The sequence below is a fragment of the Colossoma macropomum genome, unplaced genomic scaffold (assembly GCF_904425465.1).
Source record: "Colossoma macropomum unplaced genomic scaffold, Colossoma_macropomum, whole genome shotgun sequence".
NCBI lineage: Eukaryota > Metazoa > Chordata > Actinopteri > Characiformes > Serrasalmidae > Colossoma > Colossoma macropomum.
In genome coordinates this window covers 18894941-18916783 of record NW_023494806.1, presented here as the reverse complement: position 1 = coordinate 18916783, position 21843 = coordinate 18894941, and the positions used below count along the sequence as shown (strand labels likewise).

The following is a 21843-nucleotide window of genomic DNA, read 5'->3' as shown; positions in this document are numbered from 1 at the left end:
TATCATAGTTTTCAATAAGACAGGCCTGGACTGCAGACCTGTGGTATAGTCTTGTATATATCAGTTAACCATGTTTATTGATAATGGTTTGCCAAAGTATCCCCATGTGGTGAAGTCCATCACAGAAGCATGCCGTTTTATAATGCAGTGTCATCTGAGTGATCAAAGGTAATACAGTTGTGCTTTTTTTCCTTGCCCTTTAGGCACAGAGATCTCTCTAGATTCTCTGAATCACTTGATGAAGCTGTGTACTGTGAAATACCTAAAATACCTGAGGGTGAAATACCTAAAATCCTTGCAATCACTAGCCATGTTCTGAATTTTTTTTTTTTTTGTTTTGTTTTTGTTTTTTTTTTTGGAATATGTTGCAGGCATCATTTGTATATATTTCTGAAAACAATGAAGTTGAAGGATAAAACATTAAATATCTTGTATTTGTACTGTGTTATATAAATACAGGTCAAAATGGTTACAAATCACCGCTTTCTGTTTCTATTTGCAGTTCACTTACTGCACCAGCTTTTTAAAGGTTTGTATGTTACAGGGATGTAAATACAGTTGACACTTTAAATTTGTTTCATTGCATCTAATCTGCCGCACAATTCACACACTCCTTTTTTTCTATTTTTTTTTCTTTTTTTTTTAAGGTGCTTATTTTCTTTATTTGTTGCATGTGAGGGTGTTTTTTTTACTTACTTTATCAACATAACCTTCCTATTCTTTTTTTTTTTTTCCCCCCCTTACTCAGTCGCTCACTGCTGAATTGGCTTTCTCCATGCAAAGGGCTGACAAACTTTCTTCTGAGATTAAGGATCTAAAGTTGTTGTCTGAACGTCTGTCTAAGGAAAGAGATGTTCTTCATGTTCGGAAGGAAGATGCTGAGCAGCAAATTTCAGATTCTCAATTGAAGATATCCAATCTTGAGGTCATTCTGGGGGATCTTACGTCTAAAAATAAGGAACTAACAGCACTAAATGAACAGTTAAGCCATGAAGTTAAAGAACTGTGTTTAACCAGCCAGCACTGGCATGAGGAGAAGTCAGCAATCAACACTGAGAAAGAAGAACTTTCCAAGGAGTTGCGGAAGATAATAAAAAATCTGGAAGAAATGAAAGCTGAGAATGCTATTCTGAAGGAGACTGGAGTGAAAAATTTGATACAAGTCAAAGATCTTGAAAAGCGTAATGCTGAGAGTCAACAGGTAATTTTGAAGCATCAGCAGGAGATCCTGCATCAAGAAGCAAACAGTACACAGTTATCGCAGAAACACAAGGAGGTCTGTGAGGAAAGAGACAGGTTTCAGGAGAAGCTGAGATGCTGCAAAGAGGAACTACAATTTGTTAGATCACTCTGTGCAAAGAATGAAGAGCTTCGGTCAGTGCTACAGTCTGAGAAAGAGGATCTGTCTTCCCATAATGCAAAGCTGCAAGCTGAAACTGAATTTCTCCGCAGTGAGCATGCAAAGATTTCGGCAAATCTCAATTCTACTGTATCAGACAAAGAGTGTCTGTTTGTTGAAAATGCAGAGCTTCAGAAGCAGCTTCAGACCACCAAGACCGCATTGGAAAAGTCTGGCAAAGATAATGTTGAGCTTCAAGCTTCTAAGGACAGCTTTGCAAGAATGCTTGAAGAAATCAAGACTAGTAGGGAAATTACAGACTCTGAGAGGCTTGTACTTGTGCAAGAAAAGGAAGATCTCCTTGAAACCCAGAGGAAGATGTATTCTGAGAAGCAAGAGCTAACTAAAGAAGTAGAAGTTCTTGTTGAAAAACTGCGCCTCAGCACGGAAGAGGCTAATGCCACCAATGAGAAGATCCAGCTTGAATCAACAGCTTTTGCCACAGAGAAGCAAATAATTTGTGAAAAGCTCACAGAGACAGAGAATACCCTTCGCACCTTTGAAGCAGAGACAAAATGCCTGAAGTCTGCTCTTGAAAAGAAAAATAATGAAATAGAGCTTTTGGAACAACAAATAAGTAGCTTAAAGGAGAAAAATGACAAAGAAATGTCTGAAAAGGCATCTCTCTTGGCAGAGCAAAAGCAACTAGCAGCAGATTTAGAAAGAGTAAAAGATGACCTGAAGAACTCTCTGATTGCAAATGCTGACTTGCTAAATGAGAAAACCAGTCTAGAATCAGATCTGGAAAAAATGAAGCAGATACAGGAGCAGATAAGTTCAGAGAAGATGAAACTGACACAGGATAATGCCAGTTTTCAAGATCTTCTTGAGAAGATGAATTCTGAGACAAAGTCTCTAGAGAAGGCCAAAATAAGTGCAAGTGAGGAAAATCAGAAATTACAACTCACCTTGGATCATGTGAAGCAGGAGCTTGCCCAGAATATTGACACATTTGCAAAAGATAAAATGTCCCTTCTTTCCCAGCAAACGGAGTTAAACAAAGTCATAGAGGAGCTTCAAAAGTCAAACAGTGATCTGCTTCAGCAAGCTGAAGGCCTCTCCGATCAGAACAAATCTCTTTCAGAAGCCAAGAATTGCTTAGAAACTCATCAGCAAACTCTGGAAAAGGAAAATAATGACTTGTCTGCTATTAACAATAAACTTTCTAAAGAGGTTGAGGAACTTCTGCAAAGCATTACCAGTTATGACAAAGAAAAAGCCAGTCTCCTGGAAGTGCAGTCCAAGTTAAATGCTGAAATTGAATCTAACAAGACTGAAAAGGAGAAGGCAGGGCTGGAGCAACAATTACTGTTTAACCAAGTAGAAGAGTTACATAATTCACTTAAAGAGCTGTGTTCAGAGAGAAAAGATCTTCCTGGAGCTTCCTGTATTCAAAAAGTTGAGGATATATTCTCTGTACTCCAGAAGGTCAATGAAGAGAGAACTTCACTTACCAAAGAAATTGAGCTATTAAAAGCCCAAGAGAAGAAGAATGATGAGGTTAGATCAGATATGATTGTTGAAAAAGACCTACTGTCTTCCAAAATTAAGAAGCTGGAGGTGGAAACTGCTTACCTCATTAAGGAAAAGGGTGATCTTGAAGCCTCACGTTGTTCTCTAGAGCAAGAGGTCCTGTCTCTTCGTCTTAGCCTGGAAACAAGTGACAAGAAGTGCTTTGACTATCTAATGAAGGTGAAAGAGATGAAAGAATCTCAGCTTTCTTTAAAAGAACGCCTACAAAAGCTTCAAGATGACAATGTTAAATTGGAGGAGAAACAAAAAGCTGCAAAAATGCAGGTGACCCTTTTATCCAAGACACAGGATGAGATGGCCTCCAGTCTGGCTGCAGTGCAAGCTCAGAGGGATTCATTGCAGATTGAAAAGGAAGAAGCCAACTCTTTGGTGAATCAACTTAAGGCCCAAAATAACAGTGTTCTATCAAAGCAGCTTGAGGTATTCTGCCACTGACTAACATCTTCAGACCTACTAACAATCACAACGCCTTTAGACTTGGATTTGCTTTCTGCACGCTAACAGGCTTGTCACTCTATCACCCTTAATTTAGTGCACTAATCACTAATTTTATGGTGACTCAAAAGTTGCTTGATGAATTTTCTTCTTTGTTTTTACAAATGCAGAGTTGGGGGTTTTCACTGAAACATGCTTAAGACCACTACTTGTTACGGCACAGTGGATTAAAAATCAGTGCATGTCTGCCCATGCAGGTTCTAAAGAAAAGAAATTTAAGTTTTTACAGTGTATACAGCTTCCTTATTAGTAGAGGTTAGTATTAGTAGTAGTGTTTATTTTCATAGAGACCTTTCAGCATCTTAACACATTTATTAGTAAATTATATTGAGTAAAAGTTGTCAATGCTAAAATCCTAGCCTGCATTTTAATGTTCAGTAATTTTTATCTTGTCAAGATCTTTGCATGATTAATTAATTCACTGATTTAAAAACTTGTAACCAGTCTGTATATGTATAAAAGTTGTGGAACAGAAAATTAACATCAAATTCATTCTCTTTTCTACAACGGCTATGAAATTCTAAAAGCATGATTAAACATTACCTGTGGTAAACTACTAACATGTATCTACATTACAACTGATTAAACAGTTTCAGCTTGGCTTGAGTGACGGGTTGGAATCTGACATGAAGCAGTTGCAGAAACTGCATTGTTTCAGATTCTCAGGTTTCATCCCCAAGACTCAAGACATGGGACAGAGAAAGCTCTCTAAATATCATGTTCATGAAAAACACTCTCCTTCAGTTGATGGTTAAATTGGCATCTTTAACAATGTGTTCTAGGCTGCAGAGAGTGCTGGTCAGACTGCACGGGCCTTGGAGAGATTGTCCGAAGAGAAGGTTGCCTTGCAAAAGGAGAAGCTGGAGGCAGAGACTCTAGTCCAGGAGTTCAGAAAAGCCAAACAGGAAATGCAGGATCAGGTCAGTAAGAGGTTTGAGAGCAAGATCCTGGTGAACTGATAGGATTGATTAAATAATGCATTATCATTTTATTGAACTTGAAATGACCAGGCTGCTGGGCTCTTAGAGTTAGAGCTCTAATACAGACAATTGAAAAGTGTCTTGACAGCCCAGCCTCTGACTGCTTGACTGACTTGATAAAGATGCTAACCATAAATCACGGGTTTTGTGTGATGTGCAGGCAGATTATTTTGCTCTCATGAGATGCAGTACTGCTGTGCACTGGTGACTCGCTAGCATTTATTTTGATGAACAAAACCTTGTTTCCCCTCAGACAGATTAAAAACTCTTGCACTGAAGTGCGTTGTTTAAAAAAAAATGAGTGAAAGTATAGGTTATTTAAATAGTTTTTGTTTTAATTATCAAATTATTTTTTTTTTATCACTGTCACTGGATCATCTGAATTACAAGGTTGTTTAGCTTTCAGACTACAAATAATGCTGCATAAATGCTACAAACAAGCTAACACTCCTGTGCATTAAAATGACATTCTGTGAAAGTAAGTCTGCTTGTAAGCTGCTTGTAAGTCTGCAGCTTCTCAAGCTGTACTGCTACTGCCAAAACAACACAACTACCACATTTGACAAGGTTTTCTAGTTAGTCTTAGGATATCAATTCAGTGTGCGGCAGTGTTAGCTTGCATGAGCTCATAATTCAAAGAATCCAGCAATGTTCATAGGAACAAAAAACATTTGCCAAAACTATCTTCTTTGGAACATTTTTGGGCCTGCTGGCAATGGTTTTCGGGAGCTTAATCCAACTTTGATCTGGAGTTCTTAGTCTAGACATGACTGCAACTACAGAAAGATGACACAAGTTCAGGGGTGTATTGAAAAGGAGAAAACTAGCTTGATCTTACTAAAACACATATGGTTGCGGTCACAAATATATAAAGTAAAAAGCCCGACTTACCTACATACCAATAAAATAAAGGGAGTGAGGGATTTCACAAACTAGAATGATTTTATTATCTCACTAAAGGTAATGAGCACCACTGGATAAAATAGAGCATTTGAAGGTTTTGAATGTATGTATGTATGTATTTATTTGTAACACACTATTTTTGTTATTAAAGATGCCTTAAATTTTTTGGGGGAAATCAATGTCCTGTCTTTGTCAACAGTGTCTGTAGTAAAAAGCTGCTCTTTGGGCTAAATTGTTTTGTTTTTCACTAATGCAGCTGAACAGTCTGACAGAACAGAGCTCTCAGTACCAAGAAGAGCTGAAAAAATCCAAAGACCAGGTGAAATCTGCAAATGAGAGGATCAGCGGTCTTTGTAAAGAAATGTGAGTATTTGTAGTTCTATTATTTTTCAAATTCAAAGCTATATACAATGCTGGCCGTACAGTACAACACTTAAAGGGGAATGTCAAAGTTTTTAAAAATTTTGCATGAATCTATCATGTAAATAAGGTCGTTCACAGTGGTTTGATGTGAAATGGTTAATTGTCAAGAAAATTACAAACTATGATTTCTTTACGGTGCTGACGGGAACCAGGGGTCACAATGTGTACAACACAAATACAGCTATGTTATTTACTATCCAAAGCCACTAACGAACCTGCACATGTCTGTGAGTGGGCATTAAACTCTTAAGATGCCTGGTACCTATCATGATCCATGTAAACTCTGTAGGGGATACCGAAGTGGCATATTTCACAACAAACCACTCTGAATGGCTTTGTTTACATCTCAATACAGACATTTTGAAAAATCGGTGGAATTCACTTTTAGCAGCTTCTTGTTTAGAGTTCAGGTGTTCATTCAGTGGGTTATACAGTTTCTCTTTATGTTAAAGGAGGCTCTGTGTGTGCTCTGCAGGTCTTGCCTGTGTGATCGCTTTCAGCAGAAGGGCAGGGGTGGGTTGAGAGAAATAAAGAAATGCTCAAGATAATTGGGTGCGCAGACACTCCAGCTCAGAGCCCTTCATTGAAATTTTTTTTCTGAGACCATTTCTAATTAAATTTAATGACTGTCAAACAGTATTGTCTCCCAATTTTTGAATTTTGAAACTGTGTTTAAACTTTAAAACTAAAACACTGTCTACATTACTTGACTATGTAAGTCAGAGGCTACAAGTAGAGATTAGATTGAATGTTCTTGTAACTTTCTTGTAACTGAGGGAATGTCTGGATGACTTATTAACTATGGAGTATAAATACTTAAAAATGCTTGACTTCATAACAATACAAGATCCCCTTTTTGGTGCTATATAGAACCATTTTCAAAACGGTTCCATACACAACTTTACACAACATTTTCTCCATTAATCTGAAGAACCATGTCACCATGCAAAGAACCATTTAAACATGAAATGGTTATATATAGAACAATTTCCTTTGCTAAAAACCCCTTAAAGAACCATCTTTTTTTAAGAGTGTAGGGTTGGGCAATTTTGAAGATATGTTGTCCTTATGGTGCTAAATGATCTTACAATAAGCTTTTCTGTGCGTGTTGTGGATATCATCAGAATTGGATATCAACAAAGCACACTGATCATTTGCATGTTTCATCACCAAAAGAGCATAATTAGTCCTGCTTCACTGGATTTAGTGCAGAGCAGTAAGTTAAATGTTTCTTCATCAAATCATTGTACTAATAGGTTTTATTTCTTAATGTGACACTACTTGTGCCTTTTTTCTGTTGCAACTAATCAACTTGGGCAAATCAAAAACAAAAAATTGTCATGCTCATCATGCTCACGAAATTATCTGTGCATATCATATTATATTCACACCAAATGATGCACACATCTAATTTGGAAACATAAGGCCGCAAGAGGCAGACCTTCTTGCTTTAGCCCTTTTTAATTATATTTTCAGGTTTATGTGCTGTCTTAAAGGCAACCTTAACATGAGTTTGTTACATGGTTTCTACCACTTTTTTTTTTTTAACATTACCACTAATCAAGATTGATCATTGAATACTGCATATTTAAACCATTTATAAAATTCATGTTCTACAGAGATGACACCCTCCAAGGCTAAAGAATATTAGAACTGGAATACATACATATCGTATGTGATGCACTTATGCAGAGGATCAGAATCTGTTGAACACAAAATAGTAATGCTGACTCCAAACAATGATAACAATGACACCCAAAAAGTGAAAATTGTTATTTAGGATTGTTGAATTTTGGCAAACAGCAGCAGCAAGCACTCTTTATTTTGTGCCTCTCATGTTCTGTTCTATCTCTTTCTGTGTGTGTGTGTGCCTGTGGTTGTGTTTGTGTTTGTGCACGCACACGCTCGTAGTGAGGAGCTGAAAAAGGCAGCATCTGAAAAGGTCTTGGCCATTGATGCTGTAACAAAGGAAAAGGCAAAGCTGGTTGAAGAACTTTCTAGCAGCCGAGAGGAAAATGAAAGCAACCAAAGAGTATGTTCATAAAAACAGCCACTATTTACTTATTTCTGTTGTATTTGCACTTGATGGTTGTATATGATGTGCTGTGTATCCTATGTATTAATTGAAACAAATGAAACCCTCTGACATACTAAATGTGTACAATTTAATCTGAAAACAGCAGAAAATCAGATTTTGGCAACAATTTTTCAGCACATTTACAAACTCTTCAGTAATCTGATAATGAGAATTCAGGTCTATCTGAGTCACTTAATAGTCAGATTTCTTTCTAAACACACAACATGCACCTCTACCATTGCTTAGCAATTTATCAGTAAAGTTGCAATTTTGCATTTTGAAATAAATGTTTAGAGTTTCATGAGCAGCTCTGTTCTATCTGGTTCTGTTTGTGCACATGTGCCGGTGTAGGAAAATGAAAAGAAATCAAATAAATGGAATTCCTCACAAATGCATTCTTTTGTAGCTACTGTTTTGAAGTTCAGTAAGCCTTAATGAAAGCCAGAAAAATTCCATTTATCTCTAATGAAAAATTGTAATCCATTTTTCATGTCAGTTAGCCCTCAGATTGGTGGTTGTGACATGCAGTTTGAGCAAAACTCAGGAATTGGCTACCATTGTAATACTTATTTGATATTTTGGTGGAAATAAATCCCTCATCATTTATTTTCTCTTTGCAGCTCAAGAAGGAATTGGAAAGCCTCCAAAGTCAGTTGAAGGACATGGAAAAGAGGTGAGGCCAGGATATTTCACCCCTTTTTTTTTTTTTGGTCTTGTTCCATTTATACACTTGTCTCATCAACTCTGCTAATCTAGTTCCCTTTTCTGACACAGAAAATTTGTAAGGTTTTTTGTGCTCACACAAATTTCCTTATATATTAGACTTTTAAATAATAATAGTAATAGCCATATCCTAACATGCTGTTAATTCTAATAACCTTTTATGAATAGATTTTTTTATTTTTTTATTAAAAAACTTTTAGAAAATAATTGTTTATACGATAGAAGTTCATCAATTTTACATAGCTGATATGGTTTTGTGGTAAGTGATCTTGATGCTAGTGGTTTACAATGCTTGTATACATTGGCTTTTAGTCAATATTGTAATGCAAGCTGTTGGTTTTAAAATGGGGCAAAATCTAAAATTTGTTTACCTGATTTGGCCAATATCAGACTATGTCAACTGACCCATTTCCATCTTTAGCAGCACACATATATTAGTAACATAACTGGATCATTTCATCTCTCCACAATGCATATCTTAAGTAGGTTTGATAAGCTTGTGCAAACAGCAGACAATACCTCTGATAACCAGTTTGCTTCTCATAAGCCTTCTCTTTCTAGAGGAAAAGATAAGAGGAACCAGCCTTTTATCTTTAAATGGAATGAAGAAAATCTGCAGTTTCATATTCTTTGGAACTTCGCTTTACAATATTGTTGTGTTTATGTTTGGACAGGGCTGATGCATCCAGTTAGACCAGAGGTGGGGGGTTCTGTGCATTTTTGTCAACAATGCATGAGTTACCAACACAGTAATCATCACAATCCACTGTATACATGGGCCCTCATTTATCAACATATCTCATTAATCAGCAGAAGCAGAAGTATATCAAAATTTGTTCTGCAACTGTGAAGCACTCAAACATTCTAAAATGTTCCTTTTTTTTTTTCAATGAAACTTGCTCATCCTGAACATACGCACTGCAATATATACCGATGAGCCAAAGATTATAACCACTCACAGATGAAGATATGTCGGAGCCTGAGATATATTAGACAATAAGCAAACAGTCGCTTCTCATATTTGACATGCCAGAGAAATGGGCAGGTGTAAAGACCCGAATTGCTCTAAGGCCAGATCGTGACTGGGTCAGAGCTTCTTGCAAATGGCAAGCCTTGTGAAGTGCTCCTGGTCAGACTCCACTGGTTTAGCTATGGAAAGGATGGCACCAGGTTACACTGTAGGTGGAAGACAAGCCAGTGGAAAACACTTTTGCGAACCAGGTACACCCCTTCATGGCAGTGTTATTCCTCGATGGCAGCGGCCTCTTTTAGCAGGATAATGGGCACTGCCATGGTGCACACATTGTTAAAGAATGGTTAGAGGATCTAATTTCAATTGAGCAACTGTGGGATGTGCCTGAAGTGCAAGTCCAATCCATCCAATCCATCAAAATTATTAGAAATGCACTGAATATAAAAGGATGACTGGAGAAGATATCTACACAGTAGTAGAACAGCAGAATATAGAAAATTAAAATACATCAAGCGTTTGCATATAGCCTAACCAGTTTATTTTGGCTGAAAATTTTAATTATTCTTTGTAGAATGTAGTGGATTATAATCGATCTTAACATTTCCAAAATGGAGACAACTGAATCAGTTGATGGACTCTGCATTTTTCAAATCTATGCATAGTTGGGAGCCCTTCGCTGTCTGTTGTAAAGGTTCATATTGGTAACCATCACTGTTTGCACAAATTTTATAGTATGTAACTATATGATAAATGAGGGCCCTTAACAAGGACCCAGCACACATTGAGTCATTTTAGTCACAAAACAGTTTCAGACTGTGAGGGAAGCACATAGTCCGTGTTCACACTGATGCATCAACAACCCACCTCACTTGCACTGTACATATCACATCACATCATCTTTGTAGTAATTCCCTGCAATAGAGACAAGCTTAAAACTCTGTTCAAAAGAAACACTAATTTCAATTAAAAAAAAATAAAAATATTGCTGATAAATGTATAAAACATTTTTCTTATGATGATGATGATCATGATAAAGATGATACTTTACACCTTAACAGGTTTCAGCCAATTAGTCGGGGGGGGGGATTTTAGATGTGTCCAGAATGATGAACAGAGCTGTAGATAATTCCGTGATGATTGAGAAAGCTGTAAACCATTGAATGAAGTTGTAATGAAATTAACATCTATAATGTCGTGCATTTATAACGTAGTTATCAAATCGCAGATAATTTATCAAGCAATTACTATAAACATATTACAGTATATTTACCATTTAATAACTGTTTGAAATGTTGAATTAAACACTTTGAAATACCTTCTAATCTCATGCTTAATATTTTAATCTACACTTTATATATTATTATTAAAACGACTGAAGTTATTAGGAAATTAGGGATGTGATTTTCGACTAACTTTGAGATTCAGGTATTTGTAAAAGTTTTTTAGTGTATATCCAGTTAACAGTGGAGAAGAAAAAAACAATGGCAAAATAAAGGCAAAACAGATTTTGGCTGAAAGTAACGTAGAGCTGTGGCTTACCTTTAGGTGAGAGCACTGGTGTCAAATGATGTCAAATCATTTGACGTATCTACGCAAGCGATTTCTGCTCGCTTTAAAAATTTCCTTGCACAGAATGTATTGACTACAGCATAAACGTTACACTACAATGTCCACTGCTGTCTGCTGTTGTGCTTGAAGTATTACATGATATTTATTACTCATGGTCTGATGCTCACGATTCACTCTGCAAAATATCGTAATACTGCATGTTGAGTTTTATTACTTTTATTGTTTAGTAGTGTTGTTAGTTTTGCAATGTTTACAAGAAAAGCTTAAAAGTATGATATTAGATTGAACTAGTGCAGAGTACCTCTCCAATTTGCAAAAGAGAATGGTCTAAGAAAAGCAGATAATAGTATGGATTTGCACTTCTACTGGTTAAAAAAAATATATATGTTAAAAAAATATTAACTGAAAAAAATGGAGATGCATGGTTTTCTTCAGTCCCCAATAATATTCTCGTACCATTCTTGTACGTAGTATTCACATGAGATCTGATTTCATCGAAACAAATATTTTTTTTATGAAGTGTTGTGTTTTTTTTTTTTGGGGTGAAACATGATAGACTTTACTAATTGTTTCATATGTTTTTTCCATGTCAACAGGGAGTATGGTTTGAAGAGTGAATCAGACAAGGAGAAAGCTGCGCTACAACAATCTATCCAAAAAAACAGTGCCTTGATTGTAGAGCAGAATAGAGAACTGGAGACACTAAGAAATGAGGTAGGGTTCTGCTTCTTCATTACAGACTAATTATTCCAGTAATCAGTAACGGCTTATGTCTGTTCCAACTTTTCATTTCTGTGAGATTTTGAAATGAGTTACAGTAGTAATGGCTACTAATGTTAGAGTGAATGAGCTAACATTTTTATTTTCATCATTGCACTGATAGAGGGCTAAATCTGTCTCAGATCAGTTTTAGGAAAAGTTCCAAACTAATCCTGTCAGATTTGACCAATACTTTGAGGAAATTATGTCATAGTGTCTCTGTCTTCACTACTCCCTGAGATATAGAAGCCTTTAAAAAGTGGGTGTGGGCATGGCCTTGTCTTTTGTCTTGAGTTACCATAGGTGTTAACCTCTACAGTAACTCTTATATTTACAACTTCTAAGTACTTTAAATTCACTAATACCAGTGTAATACATTTCTAATTTTAAAATTATTAGCCACACCAGACATTTACCCAATTTTGGGTTTCTTTTCTGATCATCTTAAAACAGTTAACATGCTGTTTTAACCCAAAATTAAAAGGGCTTCATATGAAGCTGACTATGTAATGCTGACTGATGGAGAAGAGAAAGTAAGGCAAGTATGAATGTGGGTTTGCTATTTGGCAACGGACAGATCATTTTGCCCTGTTAAAACTGCTTATTAATGATTACGTTTATGACCTAATTAATAAACTATTTTTTTATATTTAAAAAAATTAAAAACGTGTTTCATAAACACTTTATTGTTATTTGCTGTTTAGTGTTATTGTAAAGTGTCATTGTTAGTTCAATAATGTGTATTGTGTTTAATGTAGTTTAAAAGCACATCCAAGGTCAGGAAACTGGTTTAGGGACCTTGTCTGAATGTGTGTGTTTCTTTGTTTGTTTTTGTTTGTTACTTGTGATCAGGTATCAGTGCTTCATGGGGACAGTTCTTCAGCGAAGACACTGCAGTCCACTGTGAAGTCTCTAGAAAGTGATAAAGTTCAGCTACAGGAGCAAGTTCGCGTTCTGGAAAGGAGCTTAGCTGAAGCACGAGCAGGCAGCCCTGGAGACGTCCCCTCAGGTACCCATCTAAACAGCATTCAGGTTAAATATGAAGAATTTGCTTGTCATCTGTCATCTGCCTGAGATTTGTTCTCCAGTTTACTTCCTTCTCAGTGTTTTACACCTTTCTCTATCATTCTGGAACCTTCTACAGCTCTGTTTATCATTCTGGACACATTTAACAGTTCTTTTGTTTTTTTACTTAAAATCTATAAAACTGTCCCAAAATGCTTGTGTACATACATTTGTATGCATACATTTTGGCACCCCTGGTCAAATTACATGTTTTGTTGAAGTGAAAGTAAGGTAACACATCAGCTACAAAGAACACACTTCTGATCATTATAATGTAAAATTACTGTTTATTTACTGAATTATGTACTTGTTGAATTTAACATATTGGAAAGGGAAATAAAACCTGAAATGTGACCTTAGTTAATGACATATTTTATGTTTATTTTTTCCAGGATGTTAAATAGTTTTTTTTTAATTTGCCAAAATGCCATATTCAAGTATGTTCCATATGTATGTTAATTTATTTTTTAGTTAAAAAAAAAACAAAAACATGTAATTTGACCAGACATGTTCATGCTTTTGCATACGACTGCATAACTCAAATTATATAAATTATTGATTTCATTTCCACATTTTTATATGTTGATTAATTTTGAACAGTAATGAGCTCTGGAAGGGATTTAAAAGGTTGATATTGTGTGCCTGGTTACATTATTATGCTTTACATTGACCTGCTACAAAACTATATTAATGCTTTAAAACTAGTCGTAGTCCAATCATGCCTGTTTCAGCAGGTTCTTCTGTTCTGGACCAGTTGAAAGAAGCAAAAGAGACTGCGGAGAGTGAGGTATTAATTGTTTTATTATTGTTTATTAATTTGTTTATTTAATTTGTGATCACCGAATTACTTTGTAGTTACCTTTTCATGTTGTTCTTCCATGAAGTGCATTACACTTTCCTAATTTTGCAAAGGAATGTGAAAAAATTGTGCAGAGAAGCCACTAAAAGCAAGTTTCTTTTAACAACTTTTGCTCACATTAGTGATGCACACACCCGGAGAACCAAGTATTTTAATTGGTTAGTTAACTATAAATGCAGAATTTACTTTAACTGTAATCTAGTCATCAGCAAAATAGTGCTTAAACCTAATTTATCTTTTATACAAAAATTCACAGATTTTCTCAACACAGAACAGCATAAAATATTTTAATGCTGCTGTTATATTTTTGAATACTTTTAAACTCCAATTATAGGACTTTCTTTTTAAGGGGGTCCTGCACAAATAGCTAGAAACAAGTTTAATTTTTGATTCTGATTAGTTATCATTTCATGCATATTAGGTCTCAAATGTTAACCCCTGTCCTTATTGTTCTCATATAAATAACCACTGGGGCATTGAAAAACGAGCAGATTTATTTATTTAATGAAGTAGTTATTTGGTTGAGCTGTATAATTTTATTGTAGCCTTAACTAGGAGTACAAACAAGTAAATTCATAATGAGCTGTCTCCATCTAGAAGACACATCTTTATTAAATTTATCCAAAATATGTAATTTGATTTTTAAAATAAACCTTTTTCATAAATGTCTAAGTCCCTGTTTGGCATATTTATTATATAGTAACTATAGTCATGTCCTACTTGCAATTATCTGGTAATCTTTGTATATAAACTTGAAATCATTGTGTATTTTACTTTTGTCACCTTTGGGTCAACTCTTGTATTAGATTACAAATAATCAAGAGGTTAGGTTATAGTGATTTATTGGTGGAGGTTTTCTTTTTGTATTTTTTTAATGAAGTTTGTCTTATTGCCTCATTGCAGTTACTAAGGAGGCCAAGCATGAACTCAAAACTTGTCTTGGTTGATCCATATTTGAGTTAAGAGGAAAATCATAATGATTTTATTTTCTGTGAAACTCTGCATCAGAACTCTCATTGCTTAGTTGGTTTTACTTTTTCCCATTTGTCCAAGCACTCTAGGTAGTCTGCAAATAGCTGGGTCCCTATAATTTCTAATCCGCTGTTTTGTCTCTTCCTGTTCTCGTCTCTCCTTTCTTCCTCTTCTTCTCCCTTCTTCCTTGATGTTGGCAATGCTTCCCTCAATCAGGCAGCGGTTTGTAACAGTGTCTCATCCACTTCATTTGTGCATGTGCTTCAGTTTCTTTTCTAACTGCTCCAGGGCTGCCAACTTTTAGCAAGAATAAAGAGTGGGATTTCGTTTTTCTGTTCAACTCTGTTAGTTCAAGGTCCCATTTATGATGGGAGGCCAGTTTTTGTAAATCTTAATAATGGTTATGTATCTACAGTGGTGTGAAAAAGTGTTTGCCCCCTTCCTGATTTCTTATTCTTTTTCATGTTTGTCACACTTAAATGTTTCAGATCACCAAACAAATTCAAATATTAGACAAAGATAACACAAGTAAACACAAAATGCAGTTTATAAATGAAGATCTTTATTATTAAGGGAAAAAGAAATCCAAACCTGCAGAGCCCTGCGTGAAAAAGTGATTGCCCCCTAAACCTAATAACTGGTTGGCCCACCCTTAGCAGCAACAACTACAATCAAGCATTTGCGATAACTGCCAATGAGTCTTTTACAGCGCTGTGAAGGAATTTTGGCCCACTCATCTTTGCAGAATTGTTGTAATTCAGCCACATTGGAGGGTTTCCGAGCATGAACTGCCTTTTTAAGGTCATGCCACAGCATCTCAATCGGATTCAGGTCAGGACTTTGACAAGGCCACTCAAGTCTTAATTTTGTTTTTCTTAAGCCATTCAGAGGTGGACTTGCTGGTGTGTTTTGGATCATCGTCCTGCTGCAGAACCCAAGTGCGCTTCAGCTTGAGGTCACGAACAGATGGCCGGACAATTCAGCAGAATTCATGGTTCCATTTACCACAGCAAGTCTTCCAGGTCCTGAAGCAAAACCAGCAAAACAGCCCCAGACCATCACACTACCACCACCATATTTTATTGTTGGTATGATGTTCCTTTTCTGAAATGCTGTGTTACTTCTACGCCAGATGTAATGGGACATACACCTTCCAAAAAGTTAAACTTTTGTCTCGTCAGTCCACAGAATATTCTCCCAAAAGTCTTGGGGATCATCAAGATGTTTTCTGGCAAAACTGAGACGAGCCTTTATGTTCTTTTTGCTCAGCAGTGGTTTTCGTCTTGGAACTCTGCCATGCAGGCCATTTTTGCCCAGTCTCTTTCTTATGGTGGAGTCATGAACACTGACCTTAACTGAGGCAAGTGAGGCCCGCAGTTCTTTGGATGTTGTTGTGGGGCCTTTTGTGACCTCTTGGATGAGTCGTCGCTGCGCTCTTGGGGTAATTTTGGCCACTCTTGGGAAGGTTCACCACTGTTTTCGCCATTTGCGGATAATGGCTCTCACTGTGGTTTGCTGGAGTCCCAAAGCTTTAAAAATGGCTTTATAACCTTTTCCAGACTGATAGATCTTAATTACTTTTTCTCATTTGTTCCTGAATTTCTTTGGATCACTTCACTTTGTCAGGCAGGTCCTATTTAAGGGATTTCTTGATTGAGAACAGGTGTGGCAGCAATCAGACCTGGGTGTGGCTAGGGAAATTGAACTCAGCTTTCCAAAAATGTGATAATCACTTTTTCACACAGGACTCTGTAGGTTTGGATTTCTTTTTCCCTTAATAATAAAGATCTTCATTTATAAACTGCATTTTATGTTTACTTGTGTTATCTTTGTCTAATATTTAAATTTGTTTGGTGATCTGAAACATTTAAGTGTGACAAACATGCAAAAGAATAAGAAATCAGGAGGGGGCAAACACCTCTTCACACCACTGTACTTCTTGTCTATTTTCACTGACTCCATGAATCTAAGAAATATAATGATCCATGGGATAAATAGCTGTACTGCAAAGAGTTAAAGGATACCTTTCTATACACAGAACATTAAATGTGAAAAAAACATTGTTAGGACAAAAGCAGATAAAATAAGAAAAGCAGGATTTTTTGACTGTTCAGGGTGCAGTAGAGCTGAATTTTTGGCTGCCCTCGTTATTGTTGATTTAGCTGAACATTTAACAGTGATTTGGATTAAAGTTACATGCTAAAATGTAGTAAATGTAGTTAAACTGGATTGCTAACTGAAAAGTATAAAATAATTTAATTGTAATATTTGCTATTGTGTGCTGCTTTTATTTACAGTCTTTTTGGTCACAGAGTTGAACATTCACAAGGCCAGTAAGACTGAAAAGAGGGAGTTAATAATTGCAGAAGGATCAGGTTACCCCACTGTTTCCAGGTATTTGTAGGTAATTGATGGCACAGCTCCACTGCTTAAACTCCTTTCTGGTTTGCCACAACATAATTCAAGTCAAGTCAAGAGGCTTTTATTGACATTCCGTCTGTGTACAAGTACACAGTGGAGTGAAATTACGTTCCTCCAGGAACAAGGTGCAACATGGAACAAAATAGACAGTACAAAGTGCAAACGTGCAGACGTAAGAAATAATTTCAAAATTATCCAGGGAGAGTCCCAATGCTGTCGGTCAAGGAAAGTTTCAGAAATAGTACAGGTTGGATTGTTTTAATTTGATGAAATAAGCTGTATTATAAAACGGGTAGTTCCGGTCCTGAAATCTGATTGGCTGAGCTACGTTCAAAGCCGTTGTAAAATCCACGATCCACCTCACGACAGCTGAACTCTGTATTACTGCACCACGAAAAACCCTTCTGCTTTTAATGGATTAATCTTTGACTCTAATGCTGCTCACCTGCGTTACCGAGTGTACTGATAAAGCAAGAACCCGTTTTTGTTTAAACTGAGGGGCTGAAAACTTATTTTCTTAACTAGATCTAGACTGGTCAGCTAGCCAACAGGCTAAAAGATAGCAAACATGCTAAACAACTCCAACATTAATATCACAGGCTTGAATTAATGTACTCACGATATGACTCACTGAAAAACAGGCACTATAAAATTCTAAAGAATGTCACCTGAATGGCTTACATGCTTCAAATGTCCGTGTTTGTCAGAAGTCGCGTCAAACCCAGGCTGAATCCCAAACGGTTACATACTCCCTAGCAAAATAGTGTGTTGTGTAACGTTAAGTTTAGAAATTCTAGCTTCTGCTGTCAAATAGTGCACTGCTTTAGTAATTACTTTAGTAATAGTATTACTTTAGTAATTCCAGAAACACTTCACAATGGTCATTGATTCTGGAATAACAAGTCTTTATTTCCATAATGGTTTTTTTAAACTGTAAATGTTGTTTAAAGAAAACAAACATGGTCTCAACACAGATGCATGAGGAACACCTTTGTACCTCAAGAAATGAAGTATGGACTGTTCCTCTTAAAATTCCTAAAATATGGTTACTTCTATTGATTACATTTTCTGCCACTGTGACACAATAAGCTATTAATCTAATTGAAAGCATGGAGTTGTTTGAAGCATAGAGATTGCATTTCCTTCAAGTAATATGTGTAAGAGTTAAAATAAACCTTTTTGTATCTCACGTAAGGTGCATAAGAGTTTGCAGCCCTACTTTTTCTGTTTTTGTCTGTCTTGCTCTGTCGTTGTCTTTAAATAAAGGGTTGTATAATAATTTTACTTTTAATACTTTAAAAAATTGCACACAAGCTATTAAGTAGCATAAAAATTGTTATTTGTTGGTGTACTAAAGTAGCTTTTAAGGGGTTTAATGGAGTAATTCTGTCTTAGTTACTTGCAGGTGTGCTTTTTAGTCCTATACGTTTTATTAGTTGCATTTTTTCCAGAAGAAATTGTGGGAATATCTTGATTGTGAGCAAACACCCTCAGATTAATCCATCCTTTTTGAGCTAGGAAGTTAGACAGTTGTGAAGCAGGTTTGTTGAATGAACCAGTATGAATTGCACTAAGCCACATGGCTAAGAAAAGAAAAATAATTACACTTTATTTTACAGTGTACGTATTATGGAAAATCTCATGCATTGTTTAAATCATTAGTCAGTGCAGACGATGTTCCTAGTGTTTATGAATATTCATTCATCCTGGTAAAGGCTAATAAATAATACAATTGTAAATTGCACAACCTGTTTAAAAAAAAATGTAAATCCACAGTGGTTCGCCTATTTTTCATGACACATTCTATAAGCATAGGTGCATCTGGTGACTGCCAGGAGTCCAGGGGCCAGTAACTGTGCATAAATCCATGCATGGGCAATGTGAGGAAATATGAAAATAGACAAAGAAACAGGGCTGTGGTATCAATTTTATGCAGTTTAGTTTTGAAAACACATTATCTACTGTGTTGGTTTATTTTTGCATGGAATTCAAGAAGTCAACAAAAGTCATTTTTAGTGTTTCCACTTTATCGTTAATCTGATCAAACAAAACAAAAAAAGCATGTAATGATGTGAACTGTGTTCAATTGGAGAGAAAAGTACATATTTTATACGTGATAGAAAACACTGAAATTGTTTAATTAGGACCAACAGGCATGGGAACGCAATGTTATTGGGTTTTTTTTAAGTTGTTGTTGCTTTTCTTGCTGGAGGTGTAATTTATTACGCAAACAATAACATATCATATAGCCCACCCATCCTTTGCGCACAAAGTTTTCCAGCCATACATGTTGAGCTTTTCTGAGAGGCTGGGTGGTCTAAAAATTCAAAACAACCAGTGCAATAGTGTAATAGTTCAGAGGATGATCGATTCAGACATTCTTCATTATCATCATCAGTGTCCGTCACCTTGCTTATGGGCCTAATGTCATAGAAAAATAATTCCAAGCATATTGGTAAGGCTTTGTTTTCAGTACTGCTTCTGTCCCAGGACTGGTGACAAGTGCTGTACTAGATTGCACTGATGGAATTCTGCTCTATCTTTGTGGAGCAGATTGAATTCCTGAACTCTGTCATCGTGGACCTACAGCGCAAAAATGAAGAGCTGAAAGCTAGGCTTGAGAAAATGGCCGAGGCAGCACTTAATGGTAACACCGCCAGTGAGATGGATAATCATGAGAGGTAGTCTTCATTTTTCTATGCTTGCCAAGAAAATACTCTGATGATTAAGTGTATTTTAAAGGGTATTTTTATTTACTAGATATTTTATTAAAATGTCCAAGTATAAAGACATCAGTTACTGACCACAGAACTGGATATTGTGGCTGGATGTTTTTGGGTGCTAGTCCACTCAACCTAGCAGTGACACTGATGTGTGTAAAGTGTCATGTCAGGGTCACACACACACCCACCATGTCATTATCATGTCAGTGTCACTGCTGTGCTGAGAATGAACCACCACACACATAGTGTCTGGTCAGCAATAGTGCTGTGGTCAGAAGCTAACTAAAGATGGGGTACGGGAGGTTGTGGGGGGGCTATGGGGTGCGGTGATGCATTGTGCACCAGTTGGACTACAGCTTTTTATTGTACACTTATATGGTGGAGCTCTTTAAGTTATTTGAGTTTAAACACAATGCATCATGAACACATCACTGGTGCAGTGTCTGGCCTTAAAGGGTTAAGCCTTATGAGTTTCTGCTATGCAAGTTTTAAGAAATTTGACAACTGAAAACAGATCATATTATTCAATTCAAGATTATGTCAGTCAGCACTAAATACAATAAAACTATTGTAATGAAATCTTTTTAATTCTTGACCTAGTTACATTGCCTGATGTTTTTGGTTATTGGACTTTTCAGCCGCTTAAATCGGTATCAGTCACAAAATATCGGTCATATTCATATCGGTAAGGCTGATATATAATACAGTGGAGGTAATGGTTTGAGTTATGTACTCCATGTTTGATAATTTGTCATTTGTCTGCAGCTTGGCTGAGGCTAAAACCAAAAAGAAACCCCCGCCACGCCTCTTCTGTGACATCTGTGACTGCTTTGACCTCCACGACACAGAGGACTGTCCCACGCAGGAGCAGATGCCTGACTCTCCCCCACACACCACGTACCATGGCAGCCCCAACGATGAGAGGCCTTACTGTGATACCTGTGAGATGTTTGGCCACTGGACCGAGTCTTGCAACGATGACCAGACTTTCTAAATCCTCGCCTCTTCCTTTTCCTCTTTATTTATACCTGCAATACCACATGCGCCTTCAATAACGCACTGCACAGGTGTGTTCATCTTTGTGTAGTGTGAGAGAGAGAGAGAGACTGTTTGTGTGTCCACTGGTTTGCCACGCGACACACATCCTCAATTTAAAAATATTATATATATGCTTGTCTATGATTTAATGGTTTTGCATACCTTCTATTGCTGTATTCATGAATCAGAAAATCGTTTATCAAGAAACGGTTAAACAGATCTTTTTTTATTTTTTTATAAATCCACTATACTGAATTTGACAGACTTGTATGATGAATATGGATGGAGGAGGCAGGAGGTGTCTACTTAAAGCCATCAGTGTGTTTTGGCATCTCTGATCTGTTCCAAAAACAAAGCAAAGGGCATGACGTTCTCTGAATGTCTGGCGAGAAAAAGCGCTACAATCCTGATGCACTTTACTCCCTGATCCTCTTCCCTGTTTCTAGCTCACTGTAGAACAAAATCGCTTTCCGTATGAACAGAATGTCATTTAAAGATGATATCGATTCTGTATGTGTGTGTTAGTGATTTTGTTTTTTGGAATATCATATCTGTACAAATAGAAATAAATAATTATTGTATAAAATGAGTGTTGTTGTCTTTAATTGATTACATTGTCACACTTAAGAGCACCTGAAGGAATTTAACAGATGCACAAATGATTTTCTCATAATTTGTTCTGTATGTTGTCCAAGTATAATACTGCTGGTAGCAGCGTGACCTGTGGGAAGAAGATCCCCCTTTCTTCCTGACCAAAAGTTTGGGCCAAATTTGATCTAAACACATTTACTGAACGTCTAGGTCTAATTAATTCCAAAACTTCATCTGGACCACTGCATTCTTTAAAATATGGCTGGTGCAAAAGTGACTTATGTTTTTAATATCAGCATGTTAAACTCAGCAAATAAACGGAAGTTTCATAAATTTTTCG

General features: G+C 36.5%; 1 protein-coding gene across 7 annotated transcripts in view; it reads left to right on the top strand.

The window, feature by feature from the left end:
- clip1a (CAP-GLY domain containing linker protein 1a) overlaps positions 1-21492 on the top strand; it is a 50634-nt gene extending 29142 nt beyond the window's left edge. For 2 of the 7 annotated variants that reach the window (XM_036597912.1, XM_036597908.1), the window contains 11 exons: positions 749-3352; positions 4210-4347; positions 5567-5673; positions 7645-7765; positions 8431-8483; positions 11672-11789; positions 12687-12843; positions 13631-13686; positions 14947-14952; positions 19705-19832; positions 20640-21492. In XM_036597912.1, the coding sequence (XP_036453805.1) occupies positions 749-3352; positions 4210-4347; positions 5567-5673; positions 7645-7765; positions 8431-8483; positions 11672-11789; positions 12687-12843; positions 13631-13686; positions 14947-14952; positions 19705-19832; positions 20640-20868 (3717 nt within the window). In that variant the 3' untranslated portion in view covers positions 20869-21492. Of the gene's footprint in view, positions 1-502; positions 530-748; positions 3353-4209; positions 4348-5566; positions 5674-7644; positions 7766-8430; positions 8484-11671; positions 11790-12686; positions 12844-13630; positions 13687-14946; positions 14953-19704; positions 19833-20639 lie in introns of all 7 variants that reach the window. The other 5 variants (XM_036597909.1, XM_036597913.1, XM_036597914.1 and 2 more) reach the window with 5 other exon arrangements.
- Positions 21493-21843: the final 351 nt, after the last annotated feature.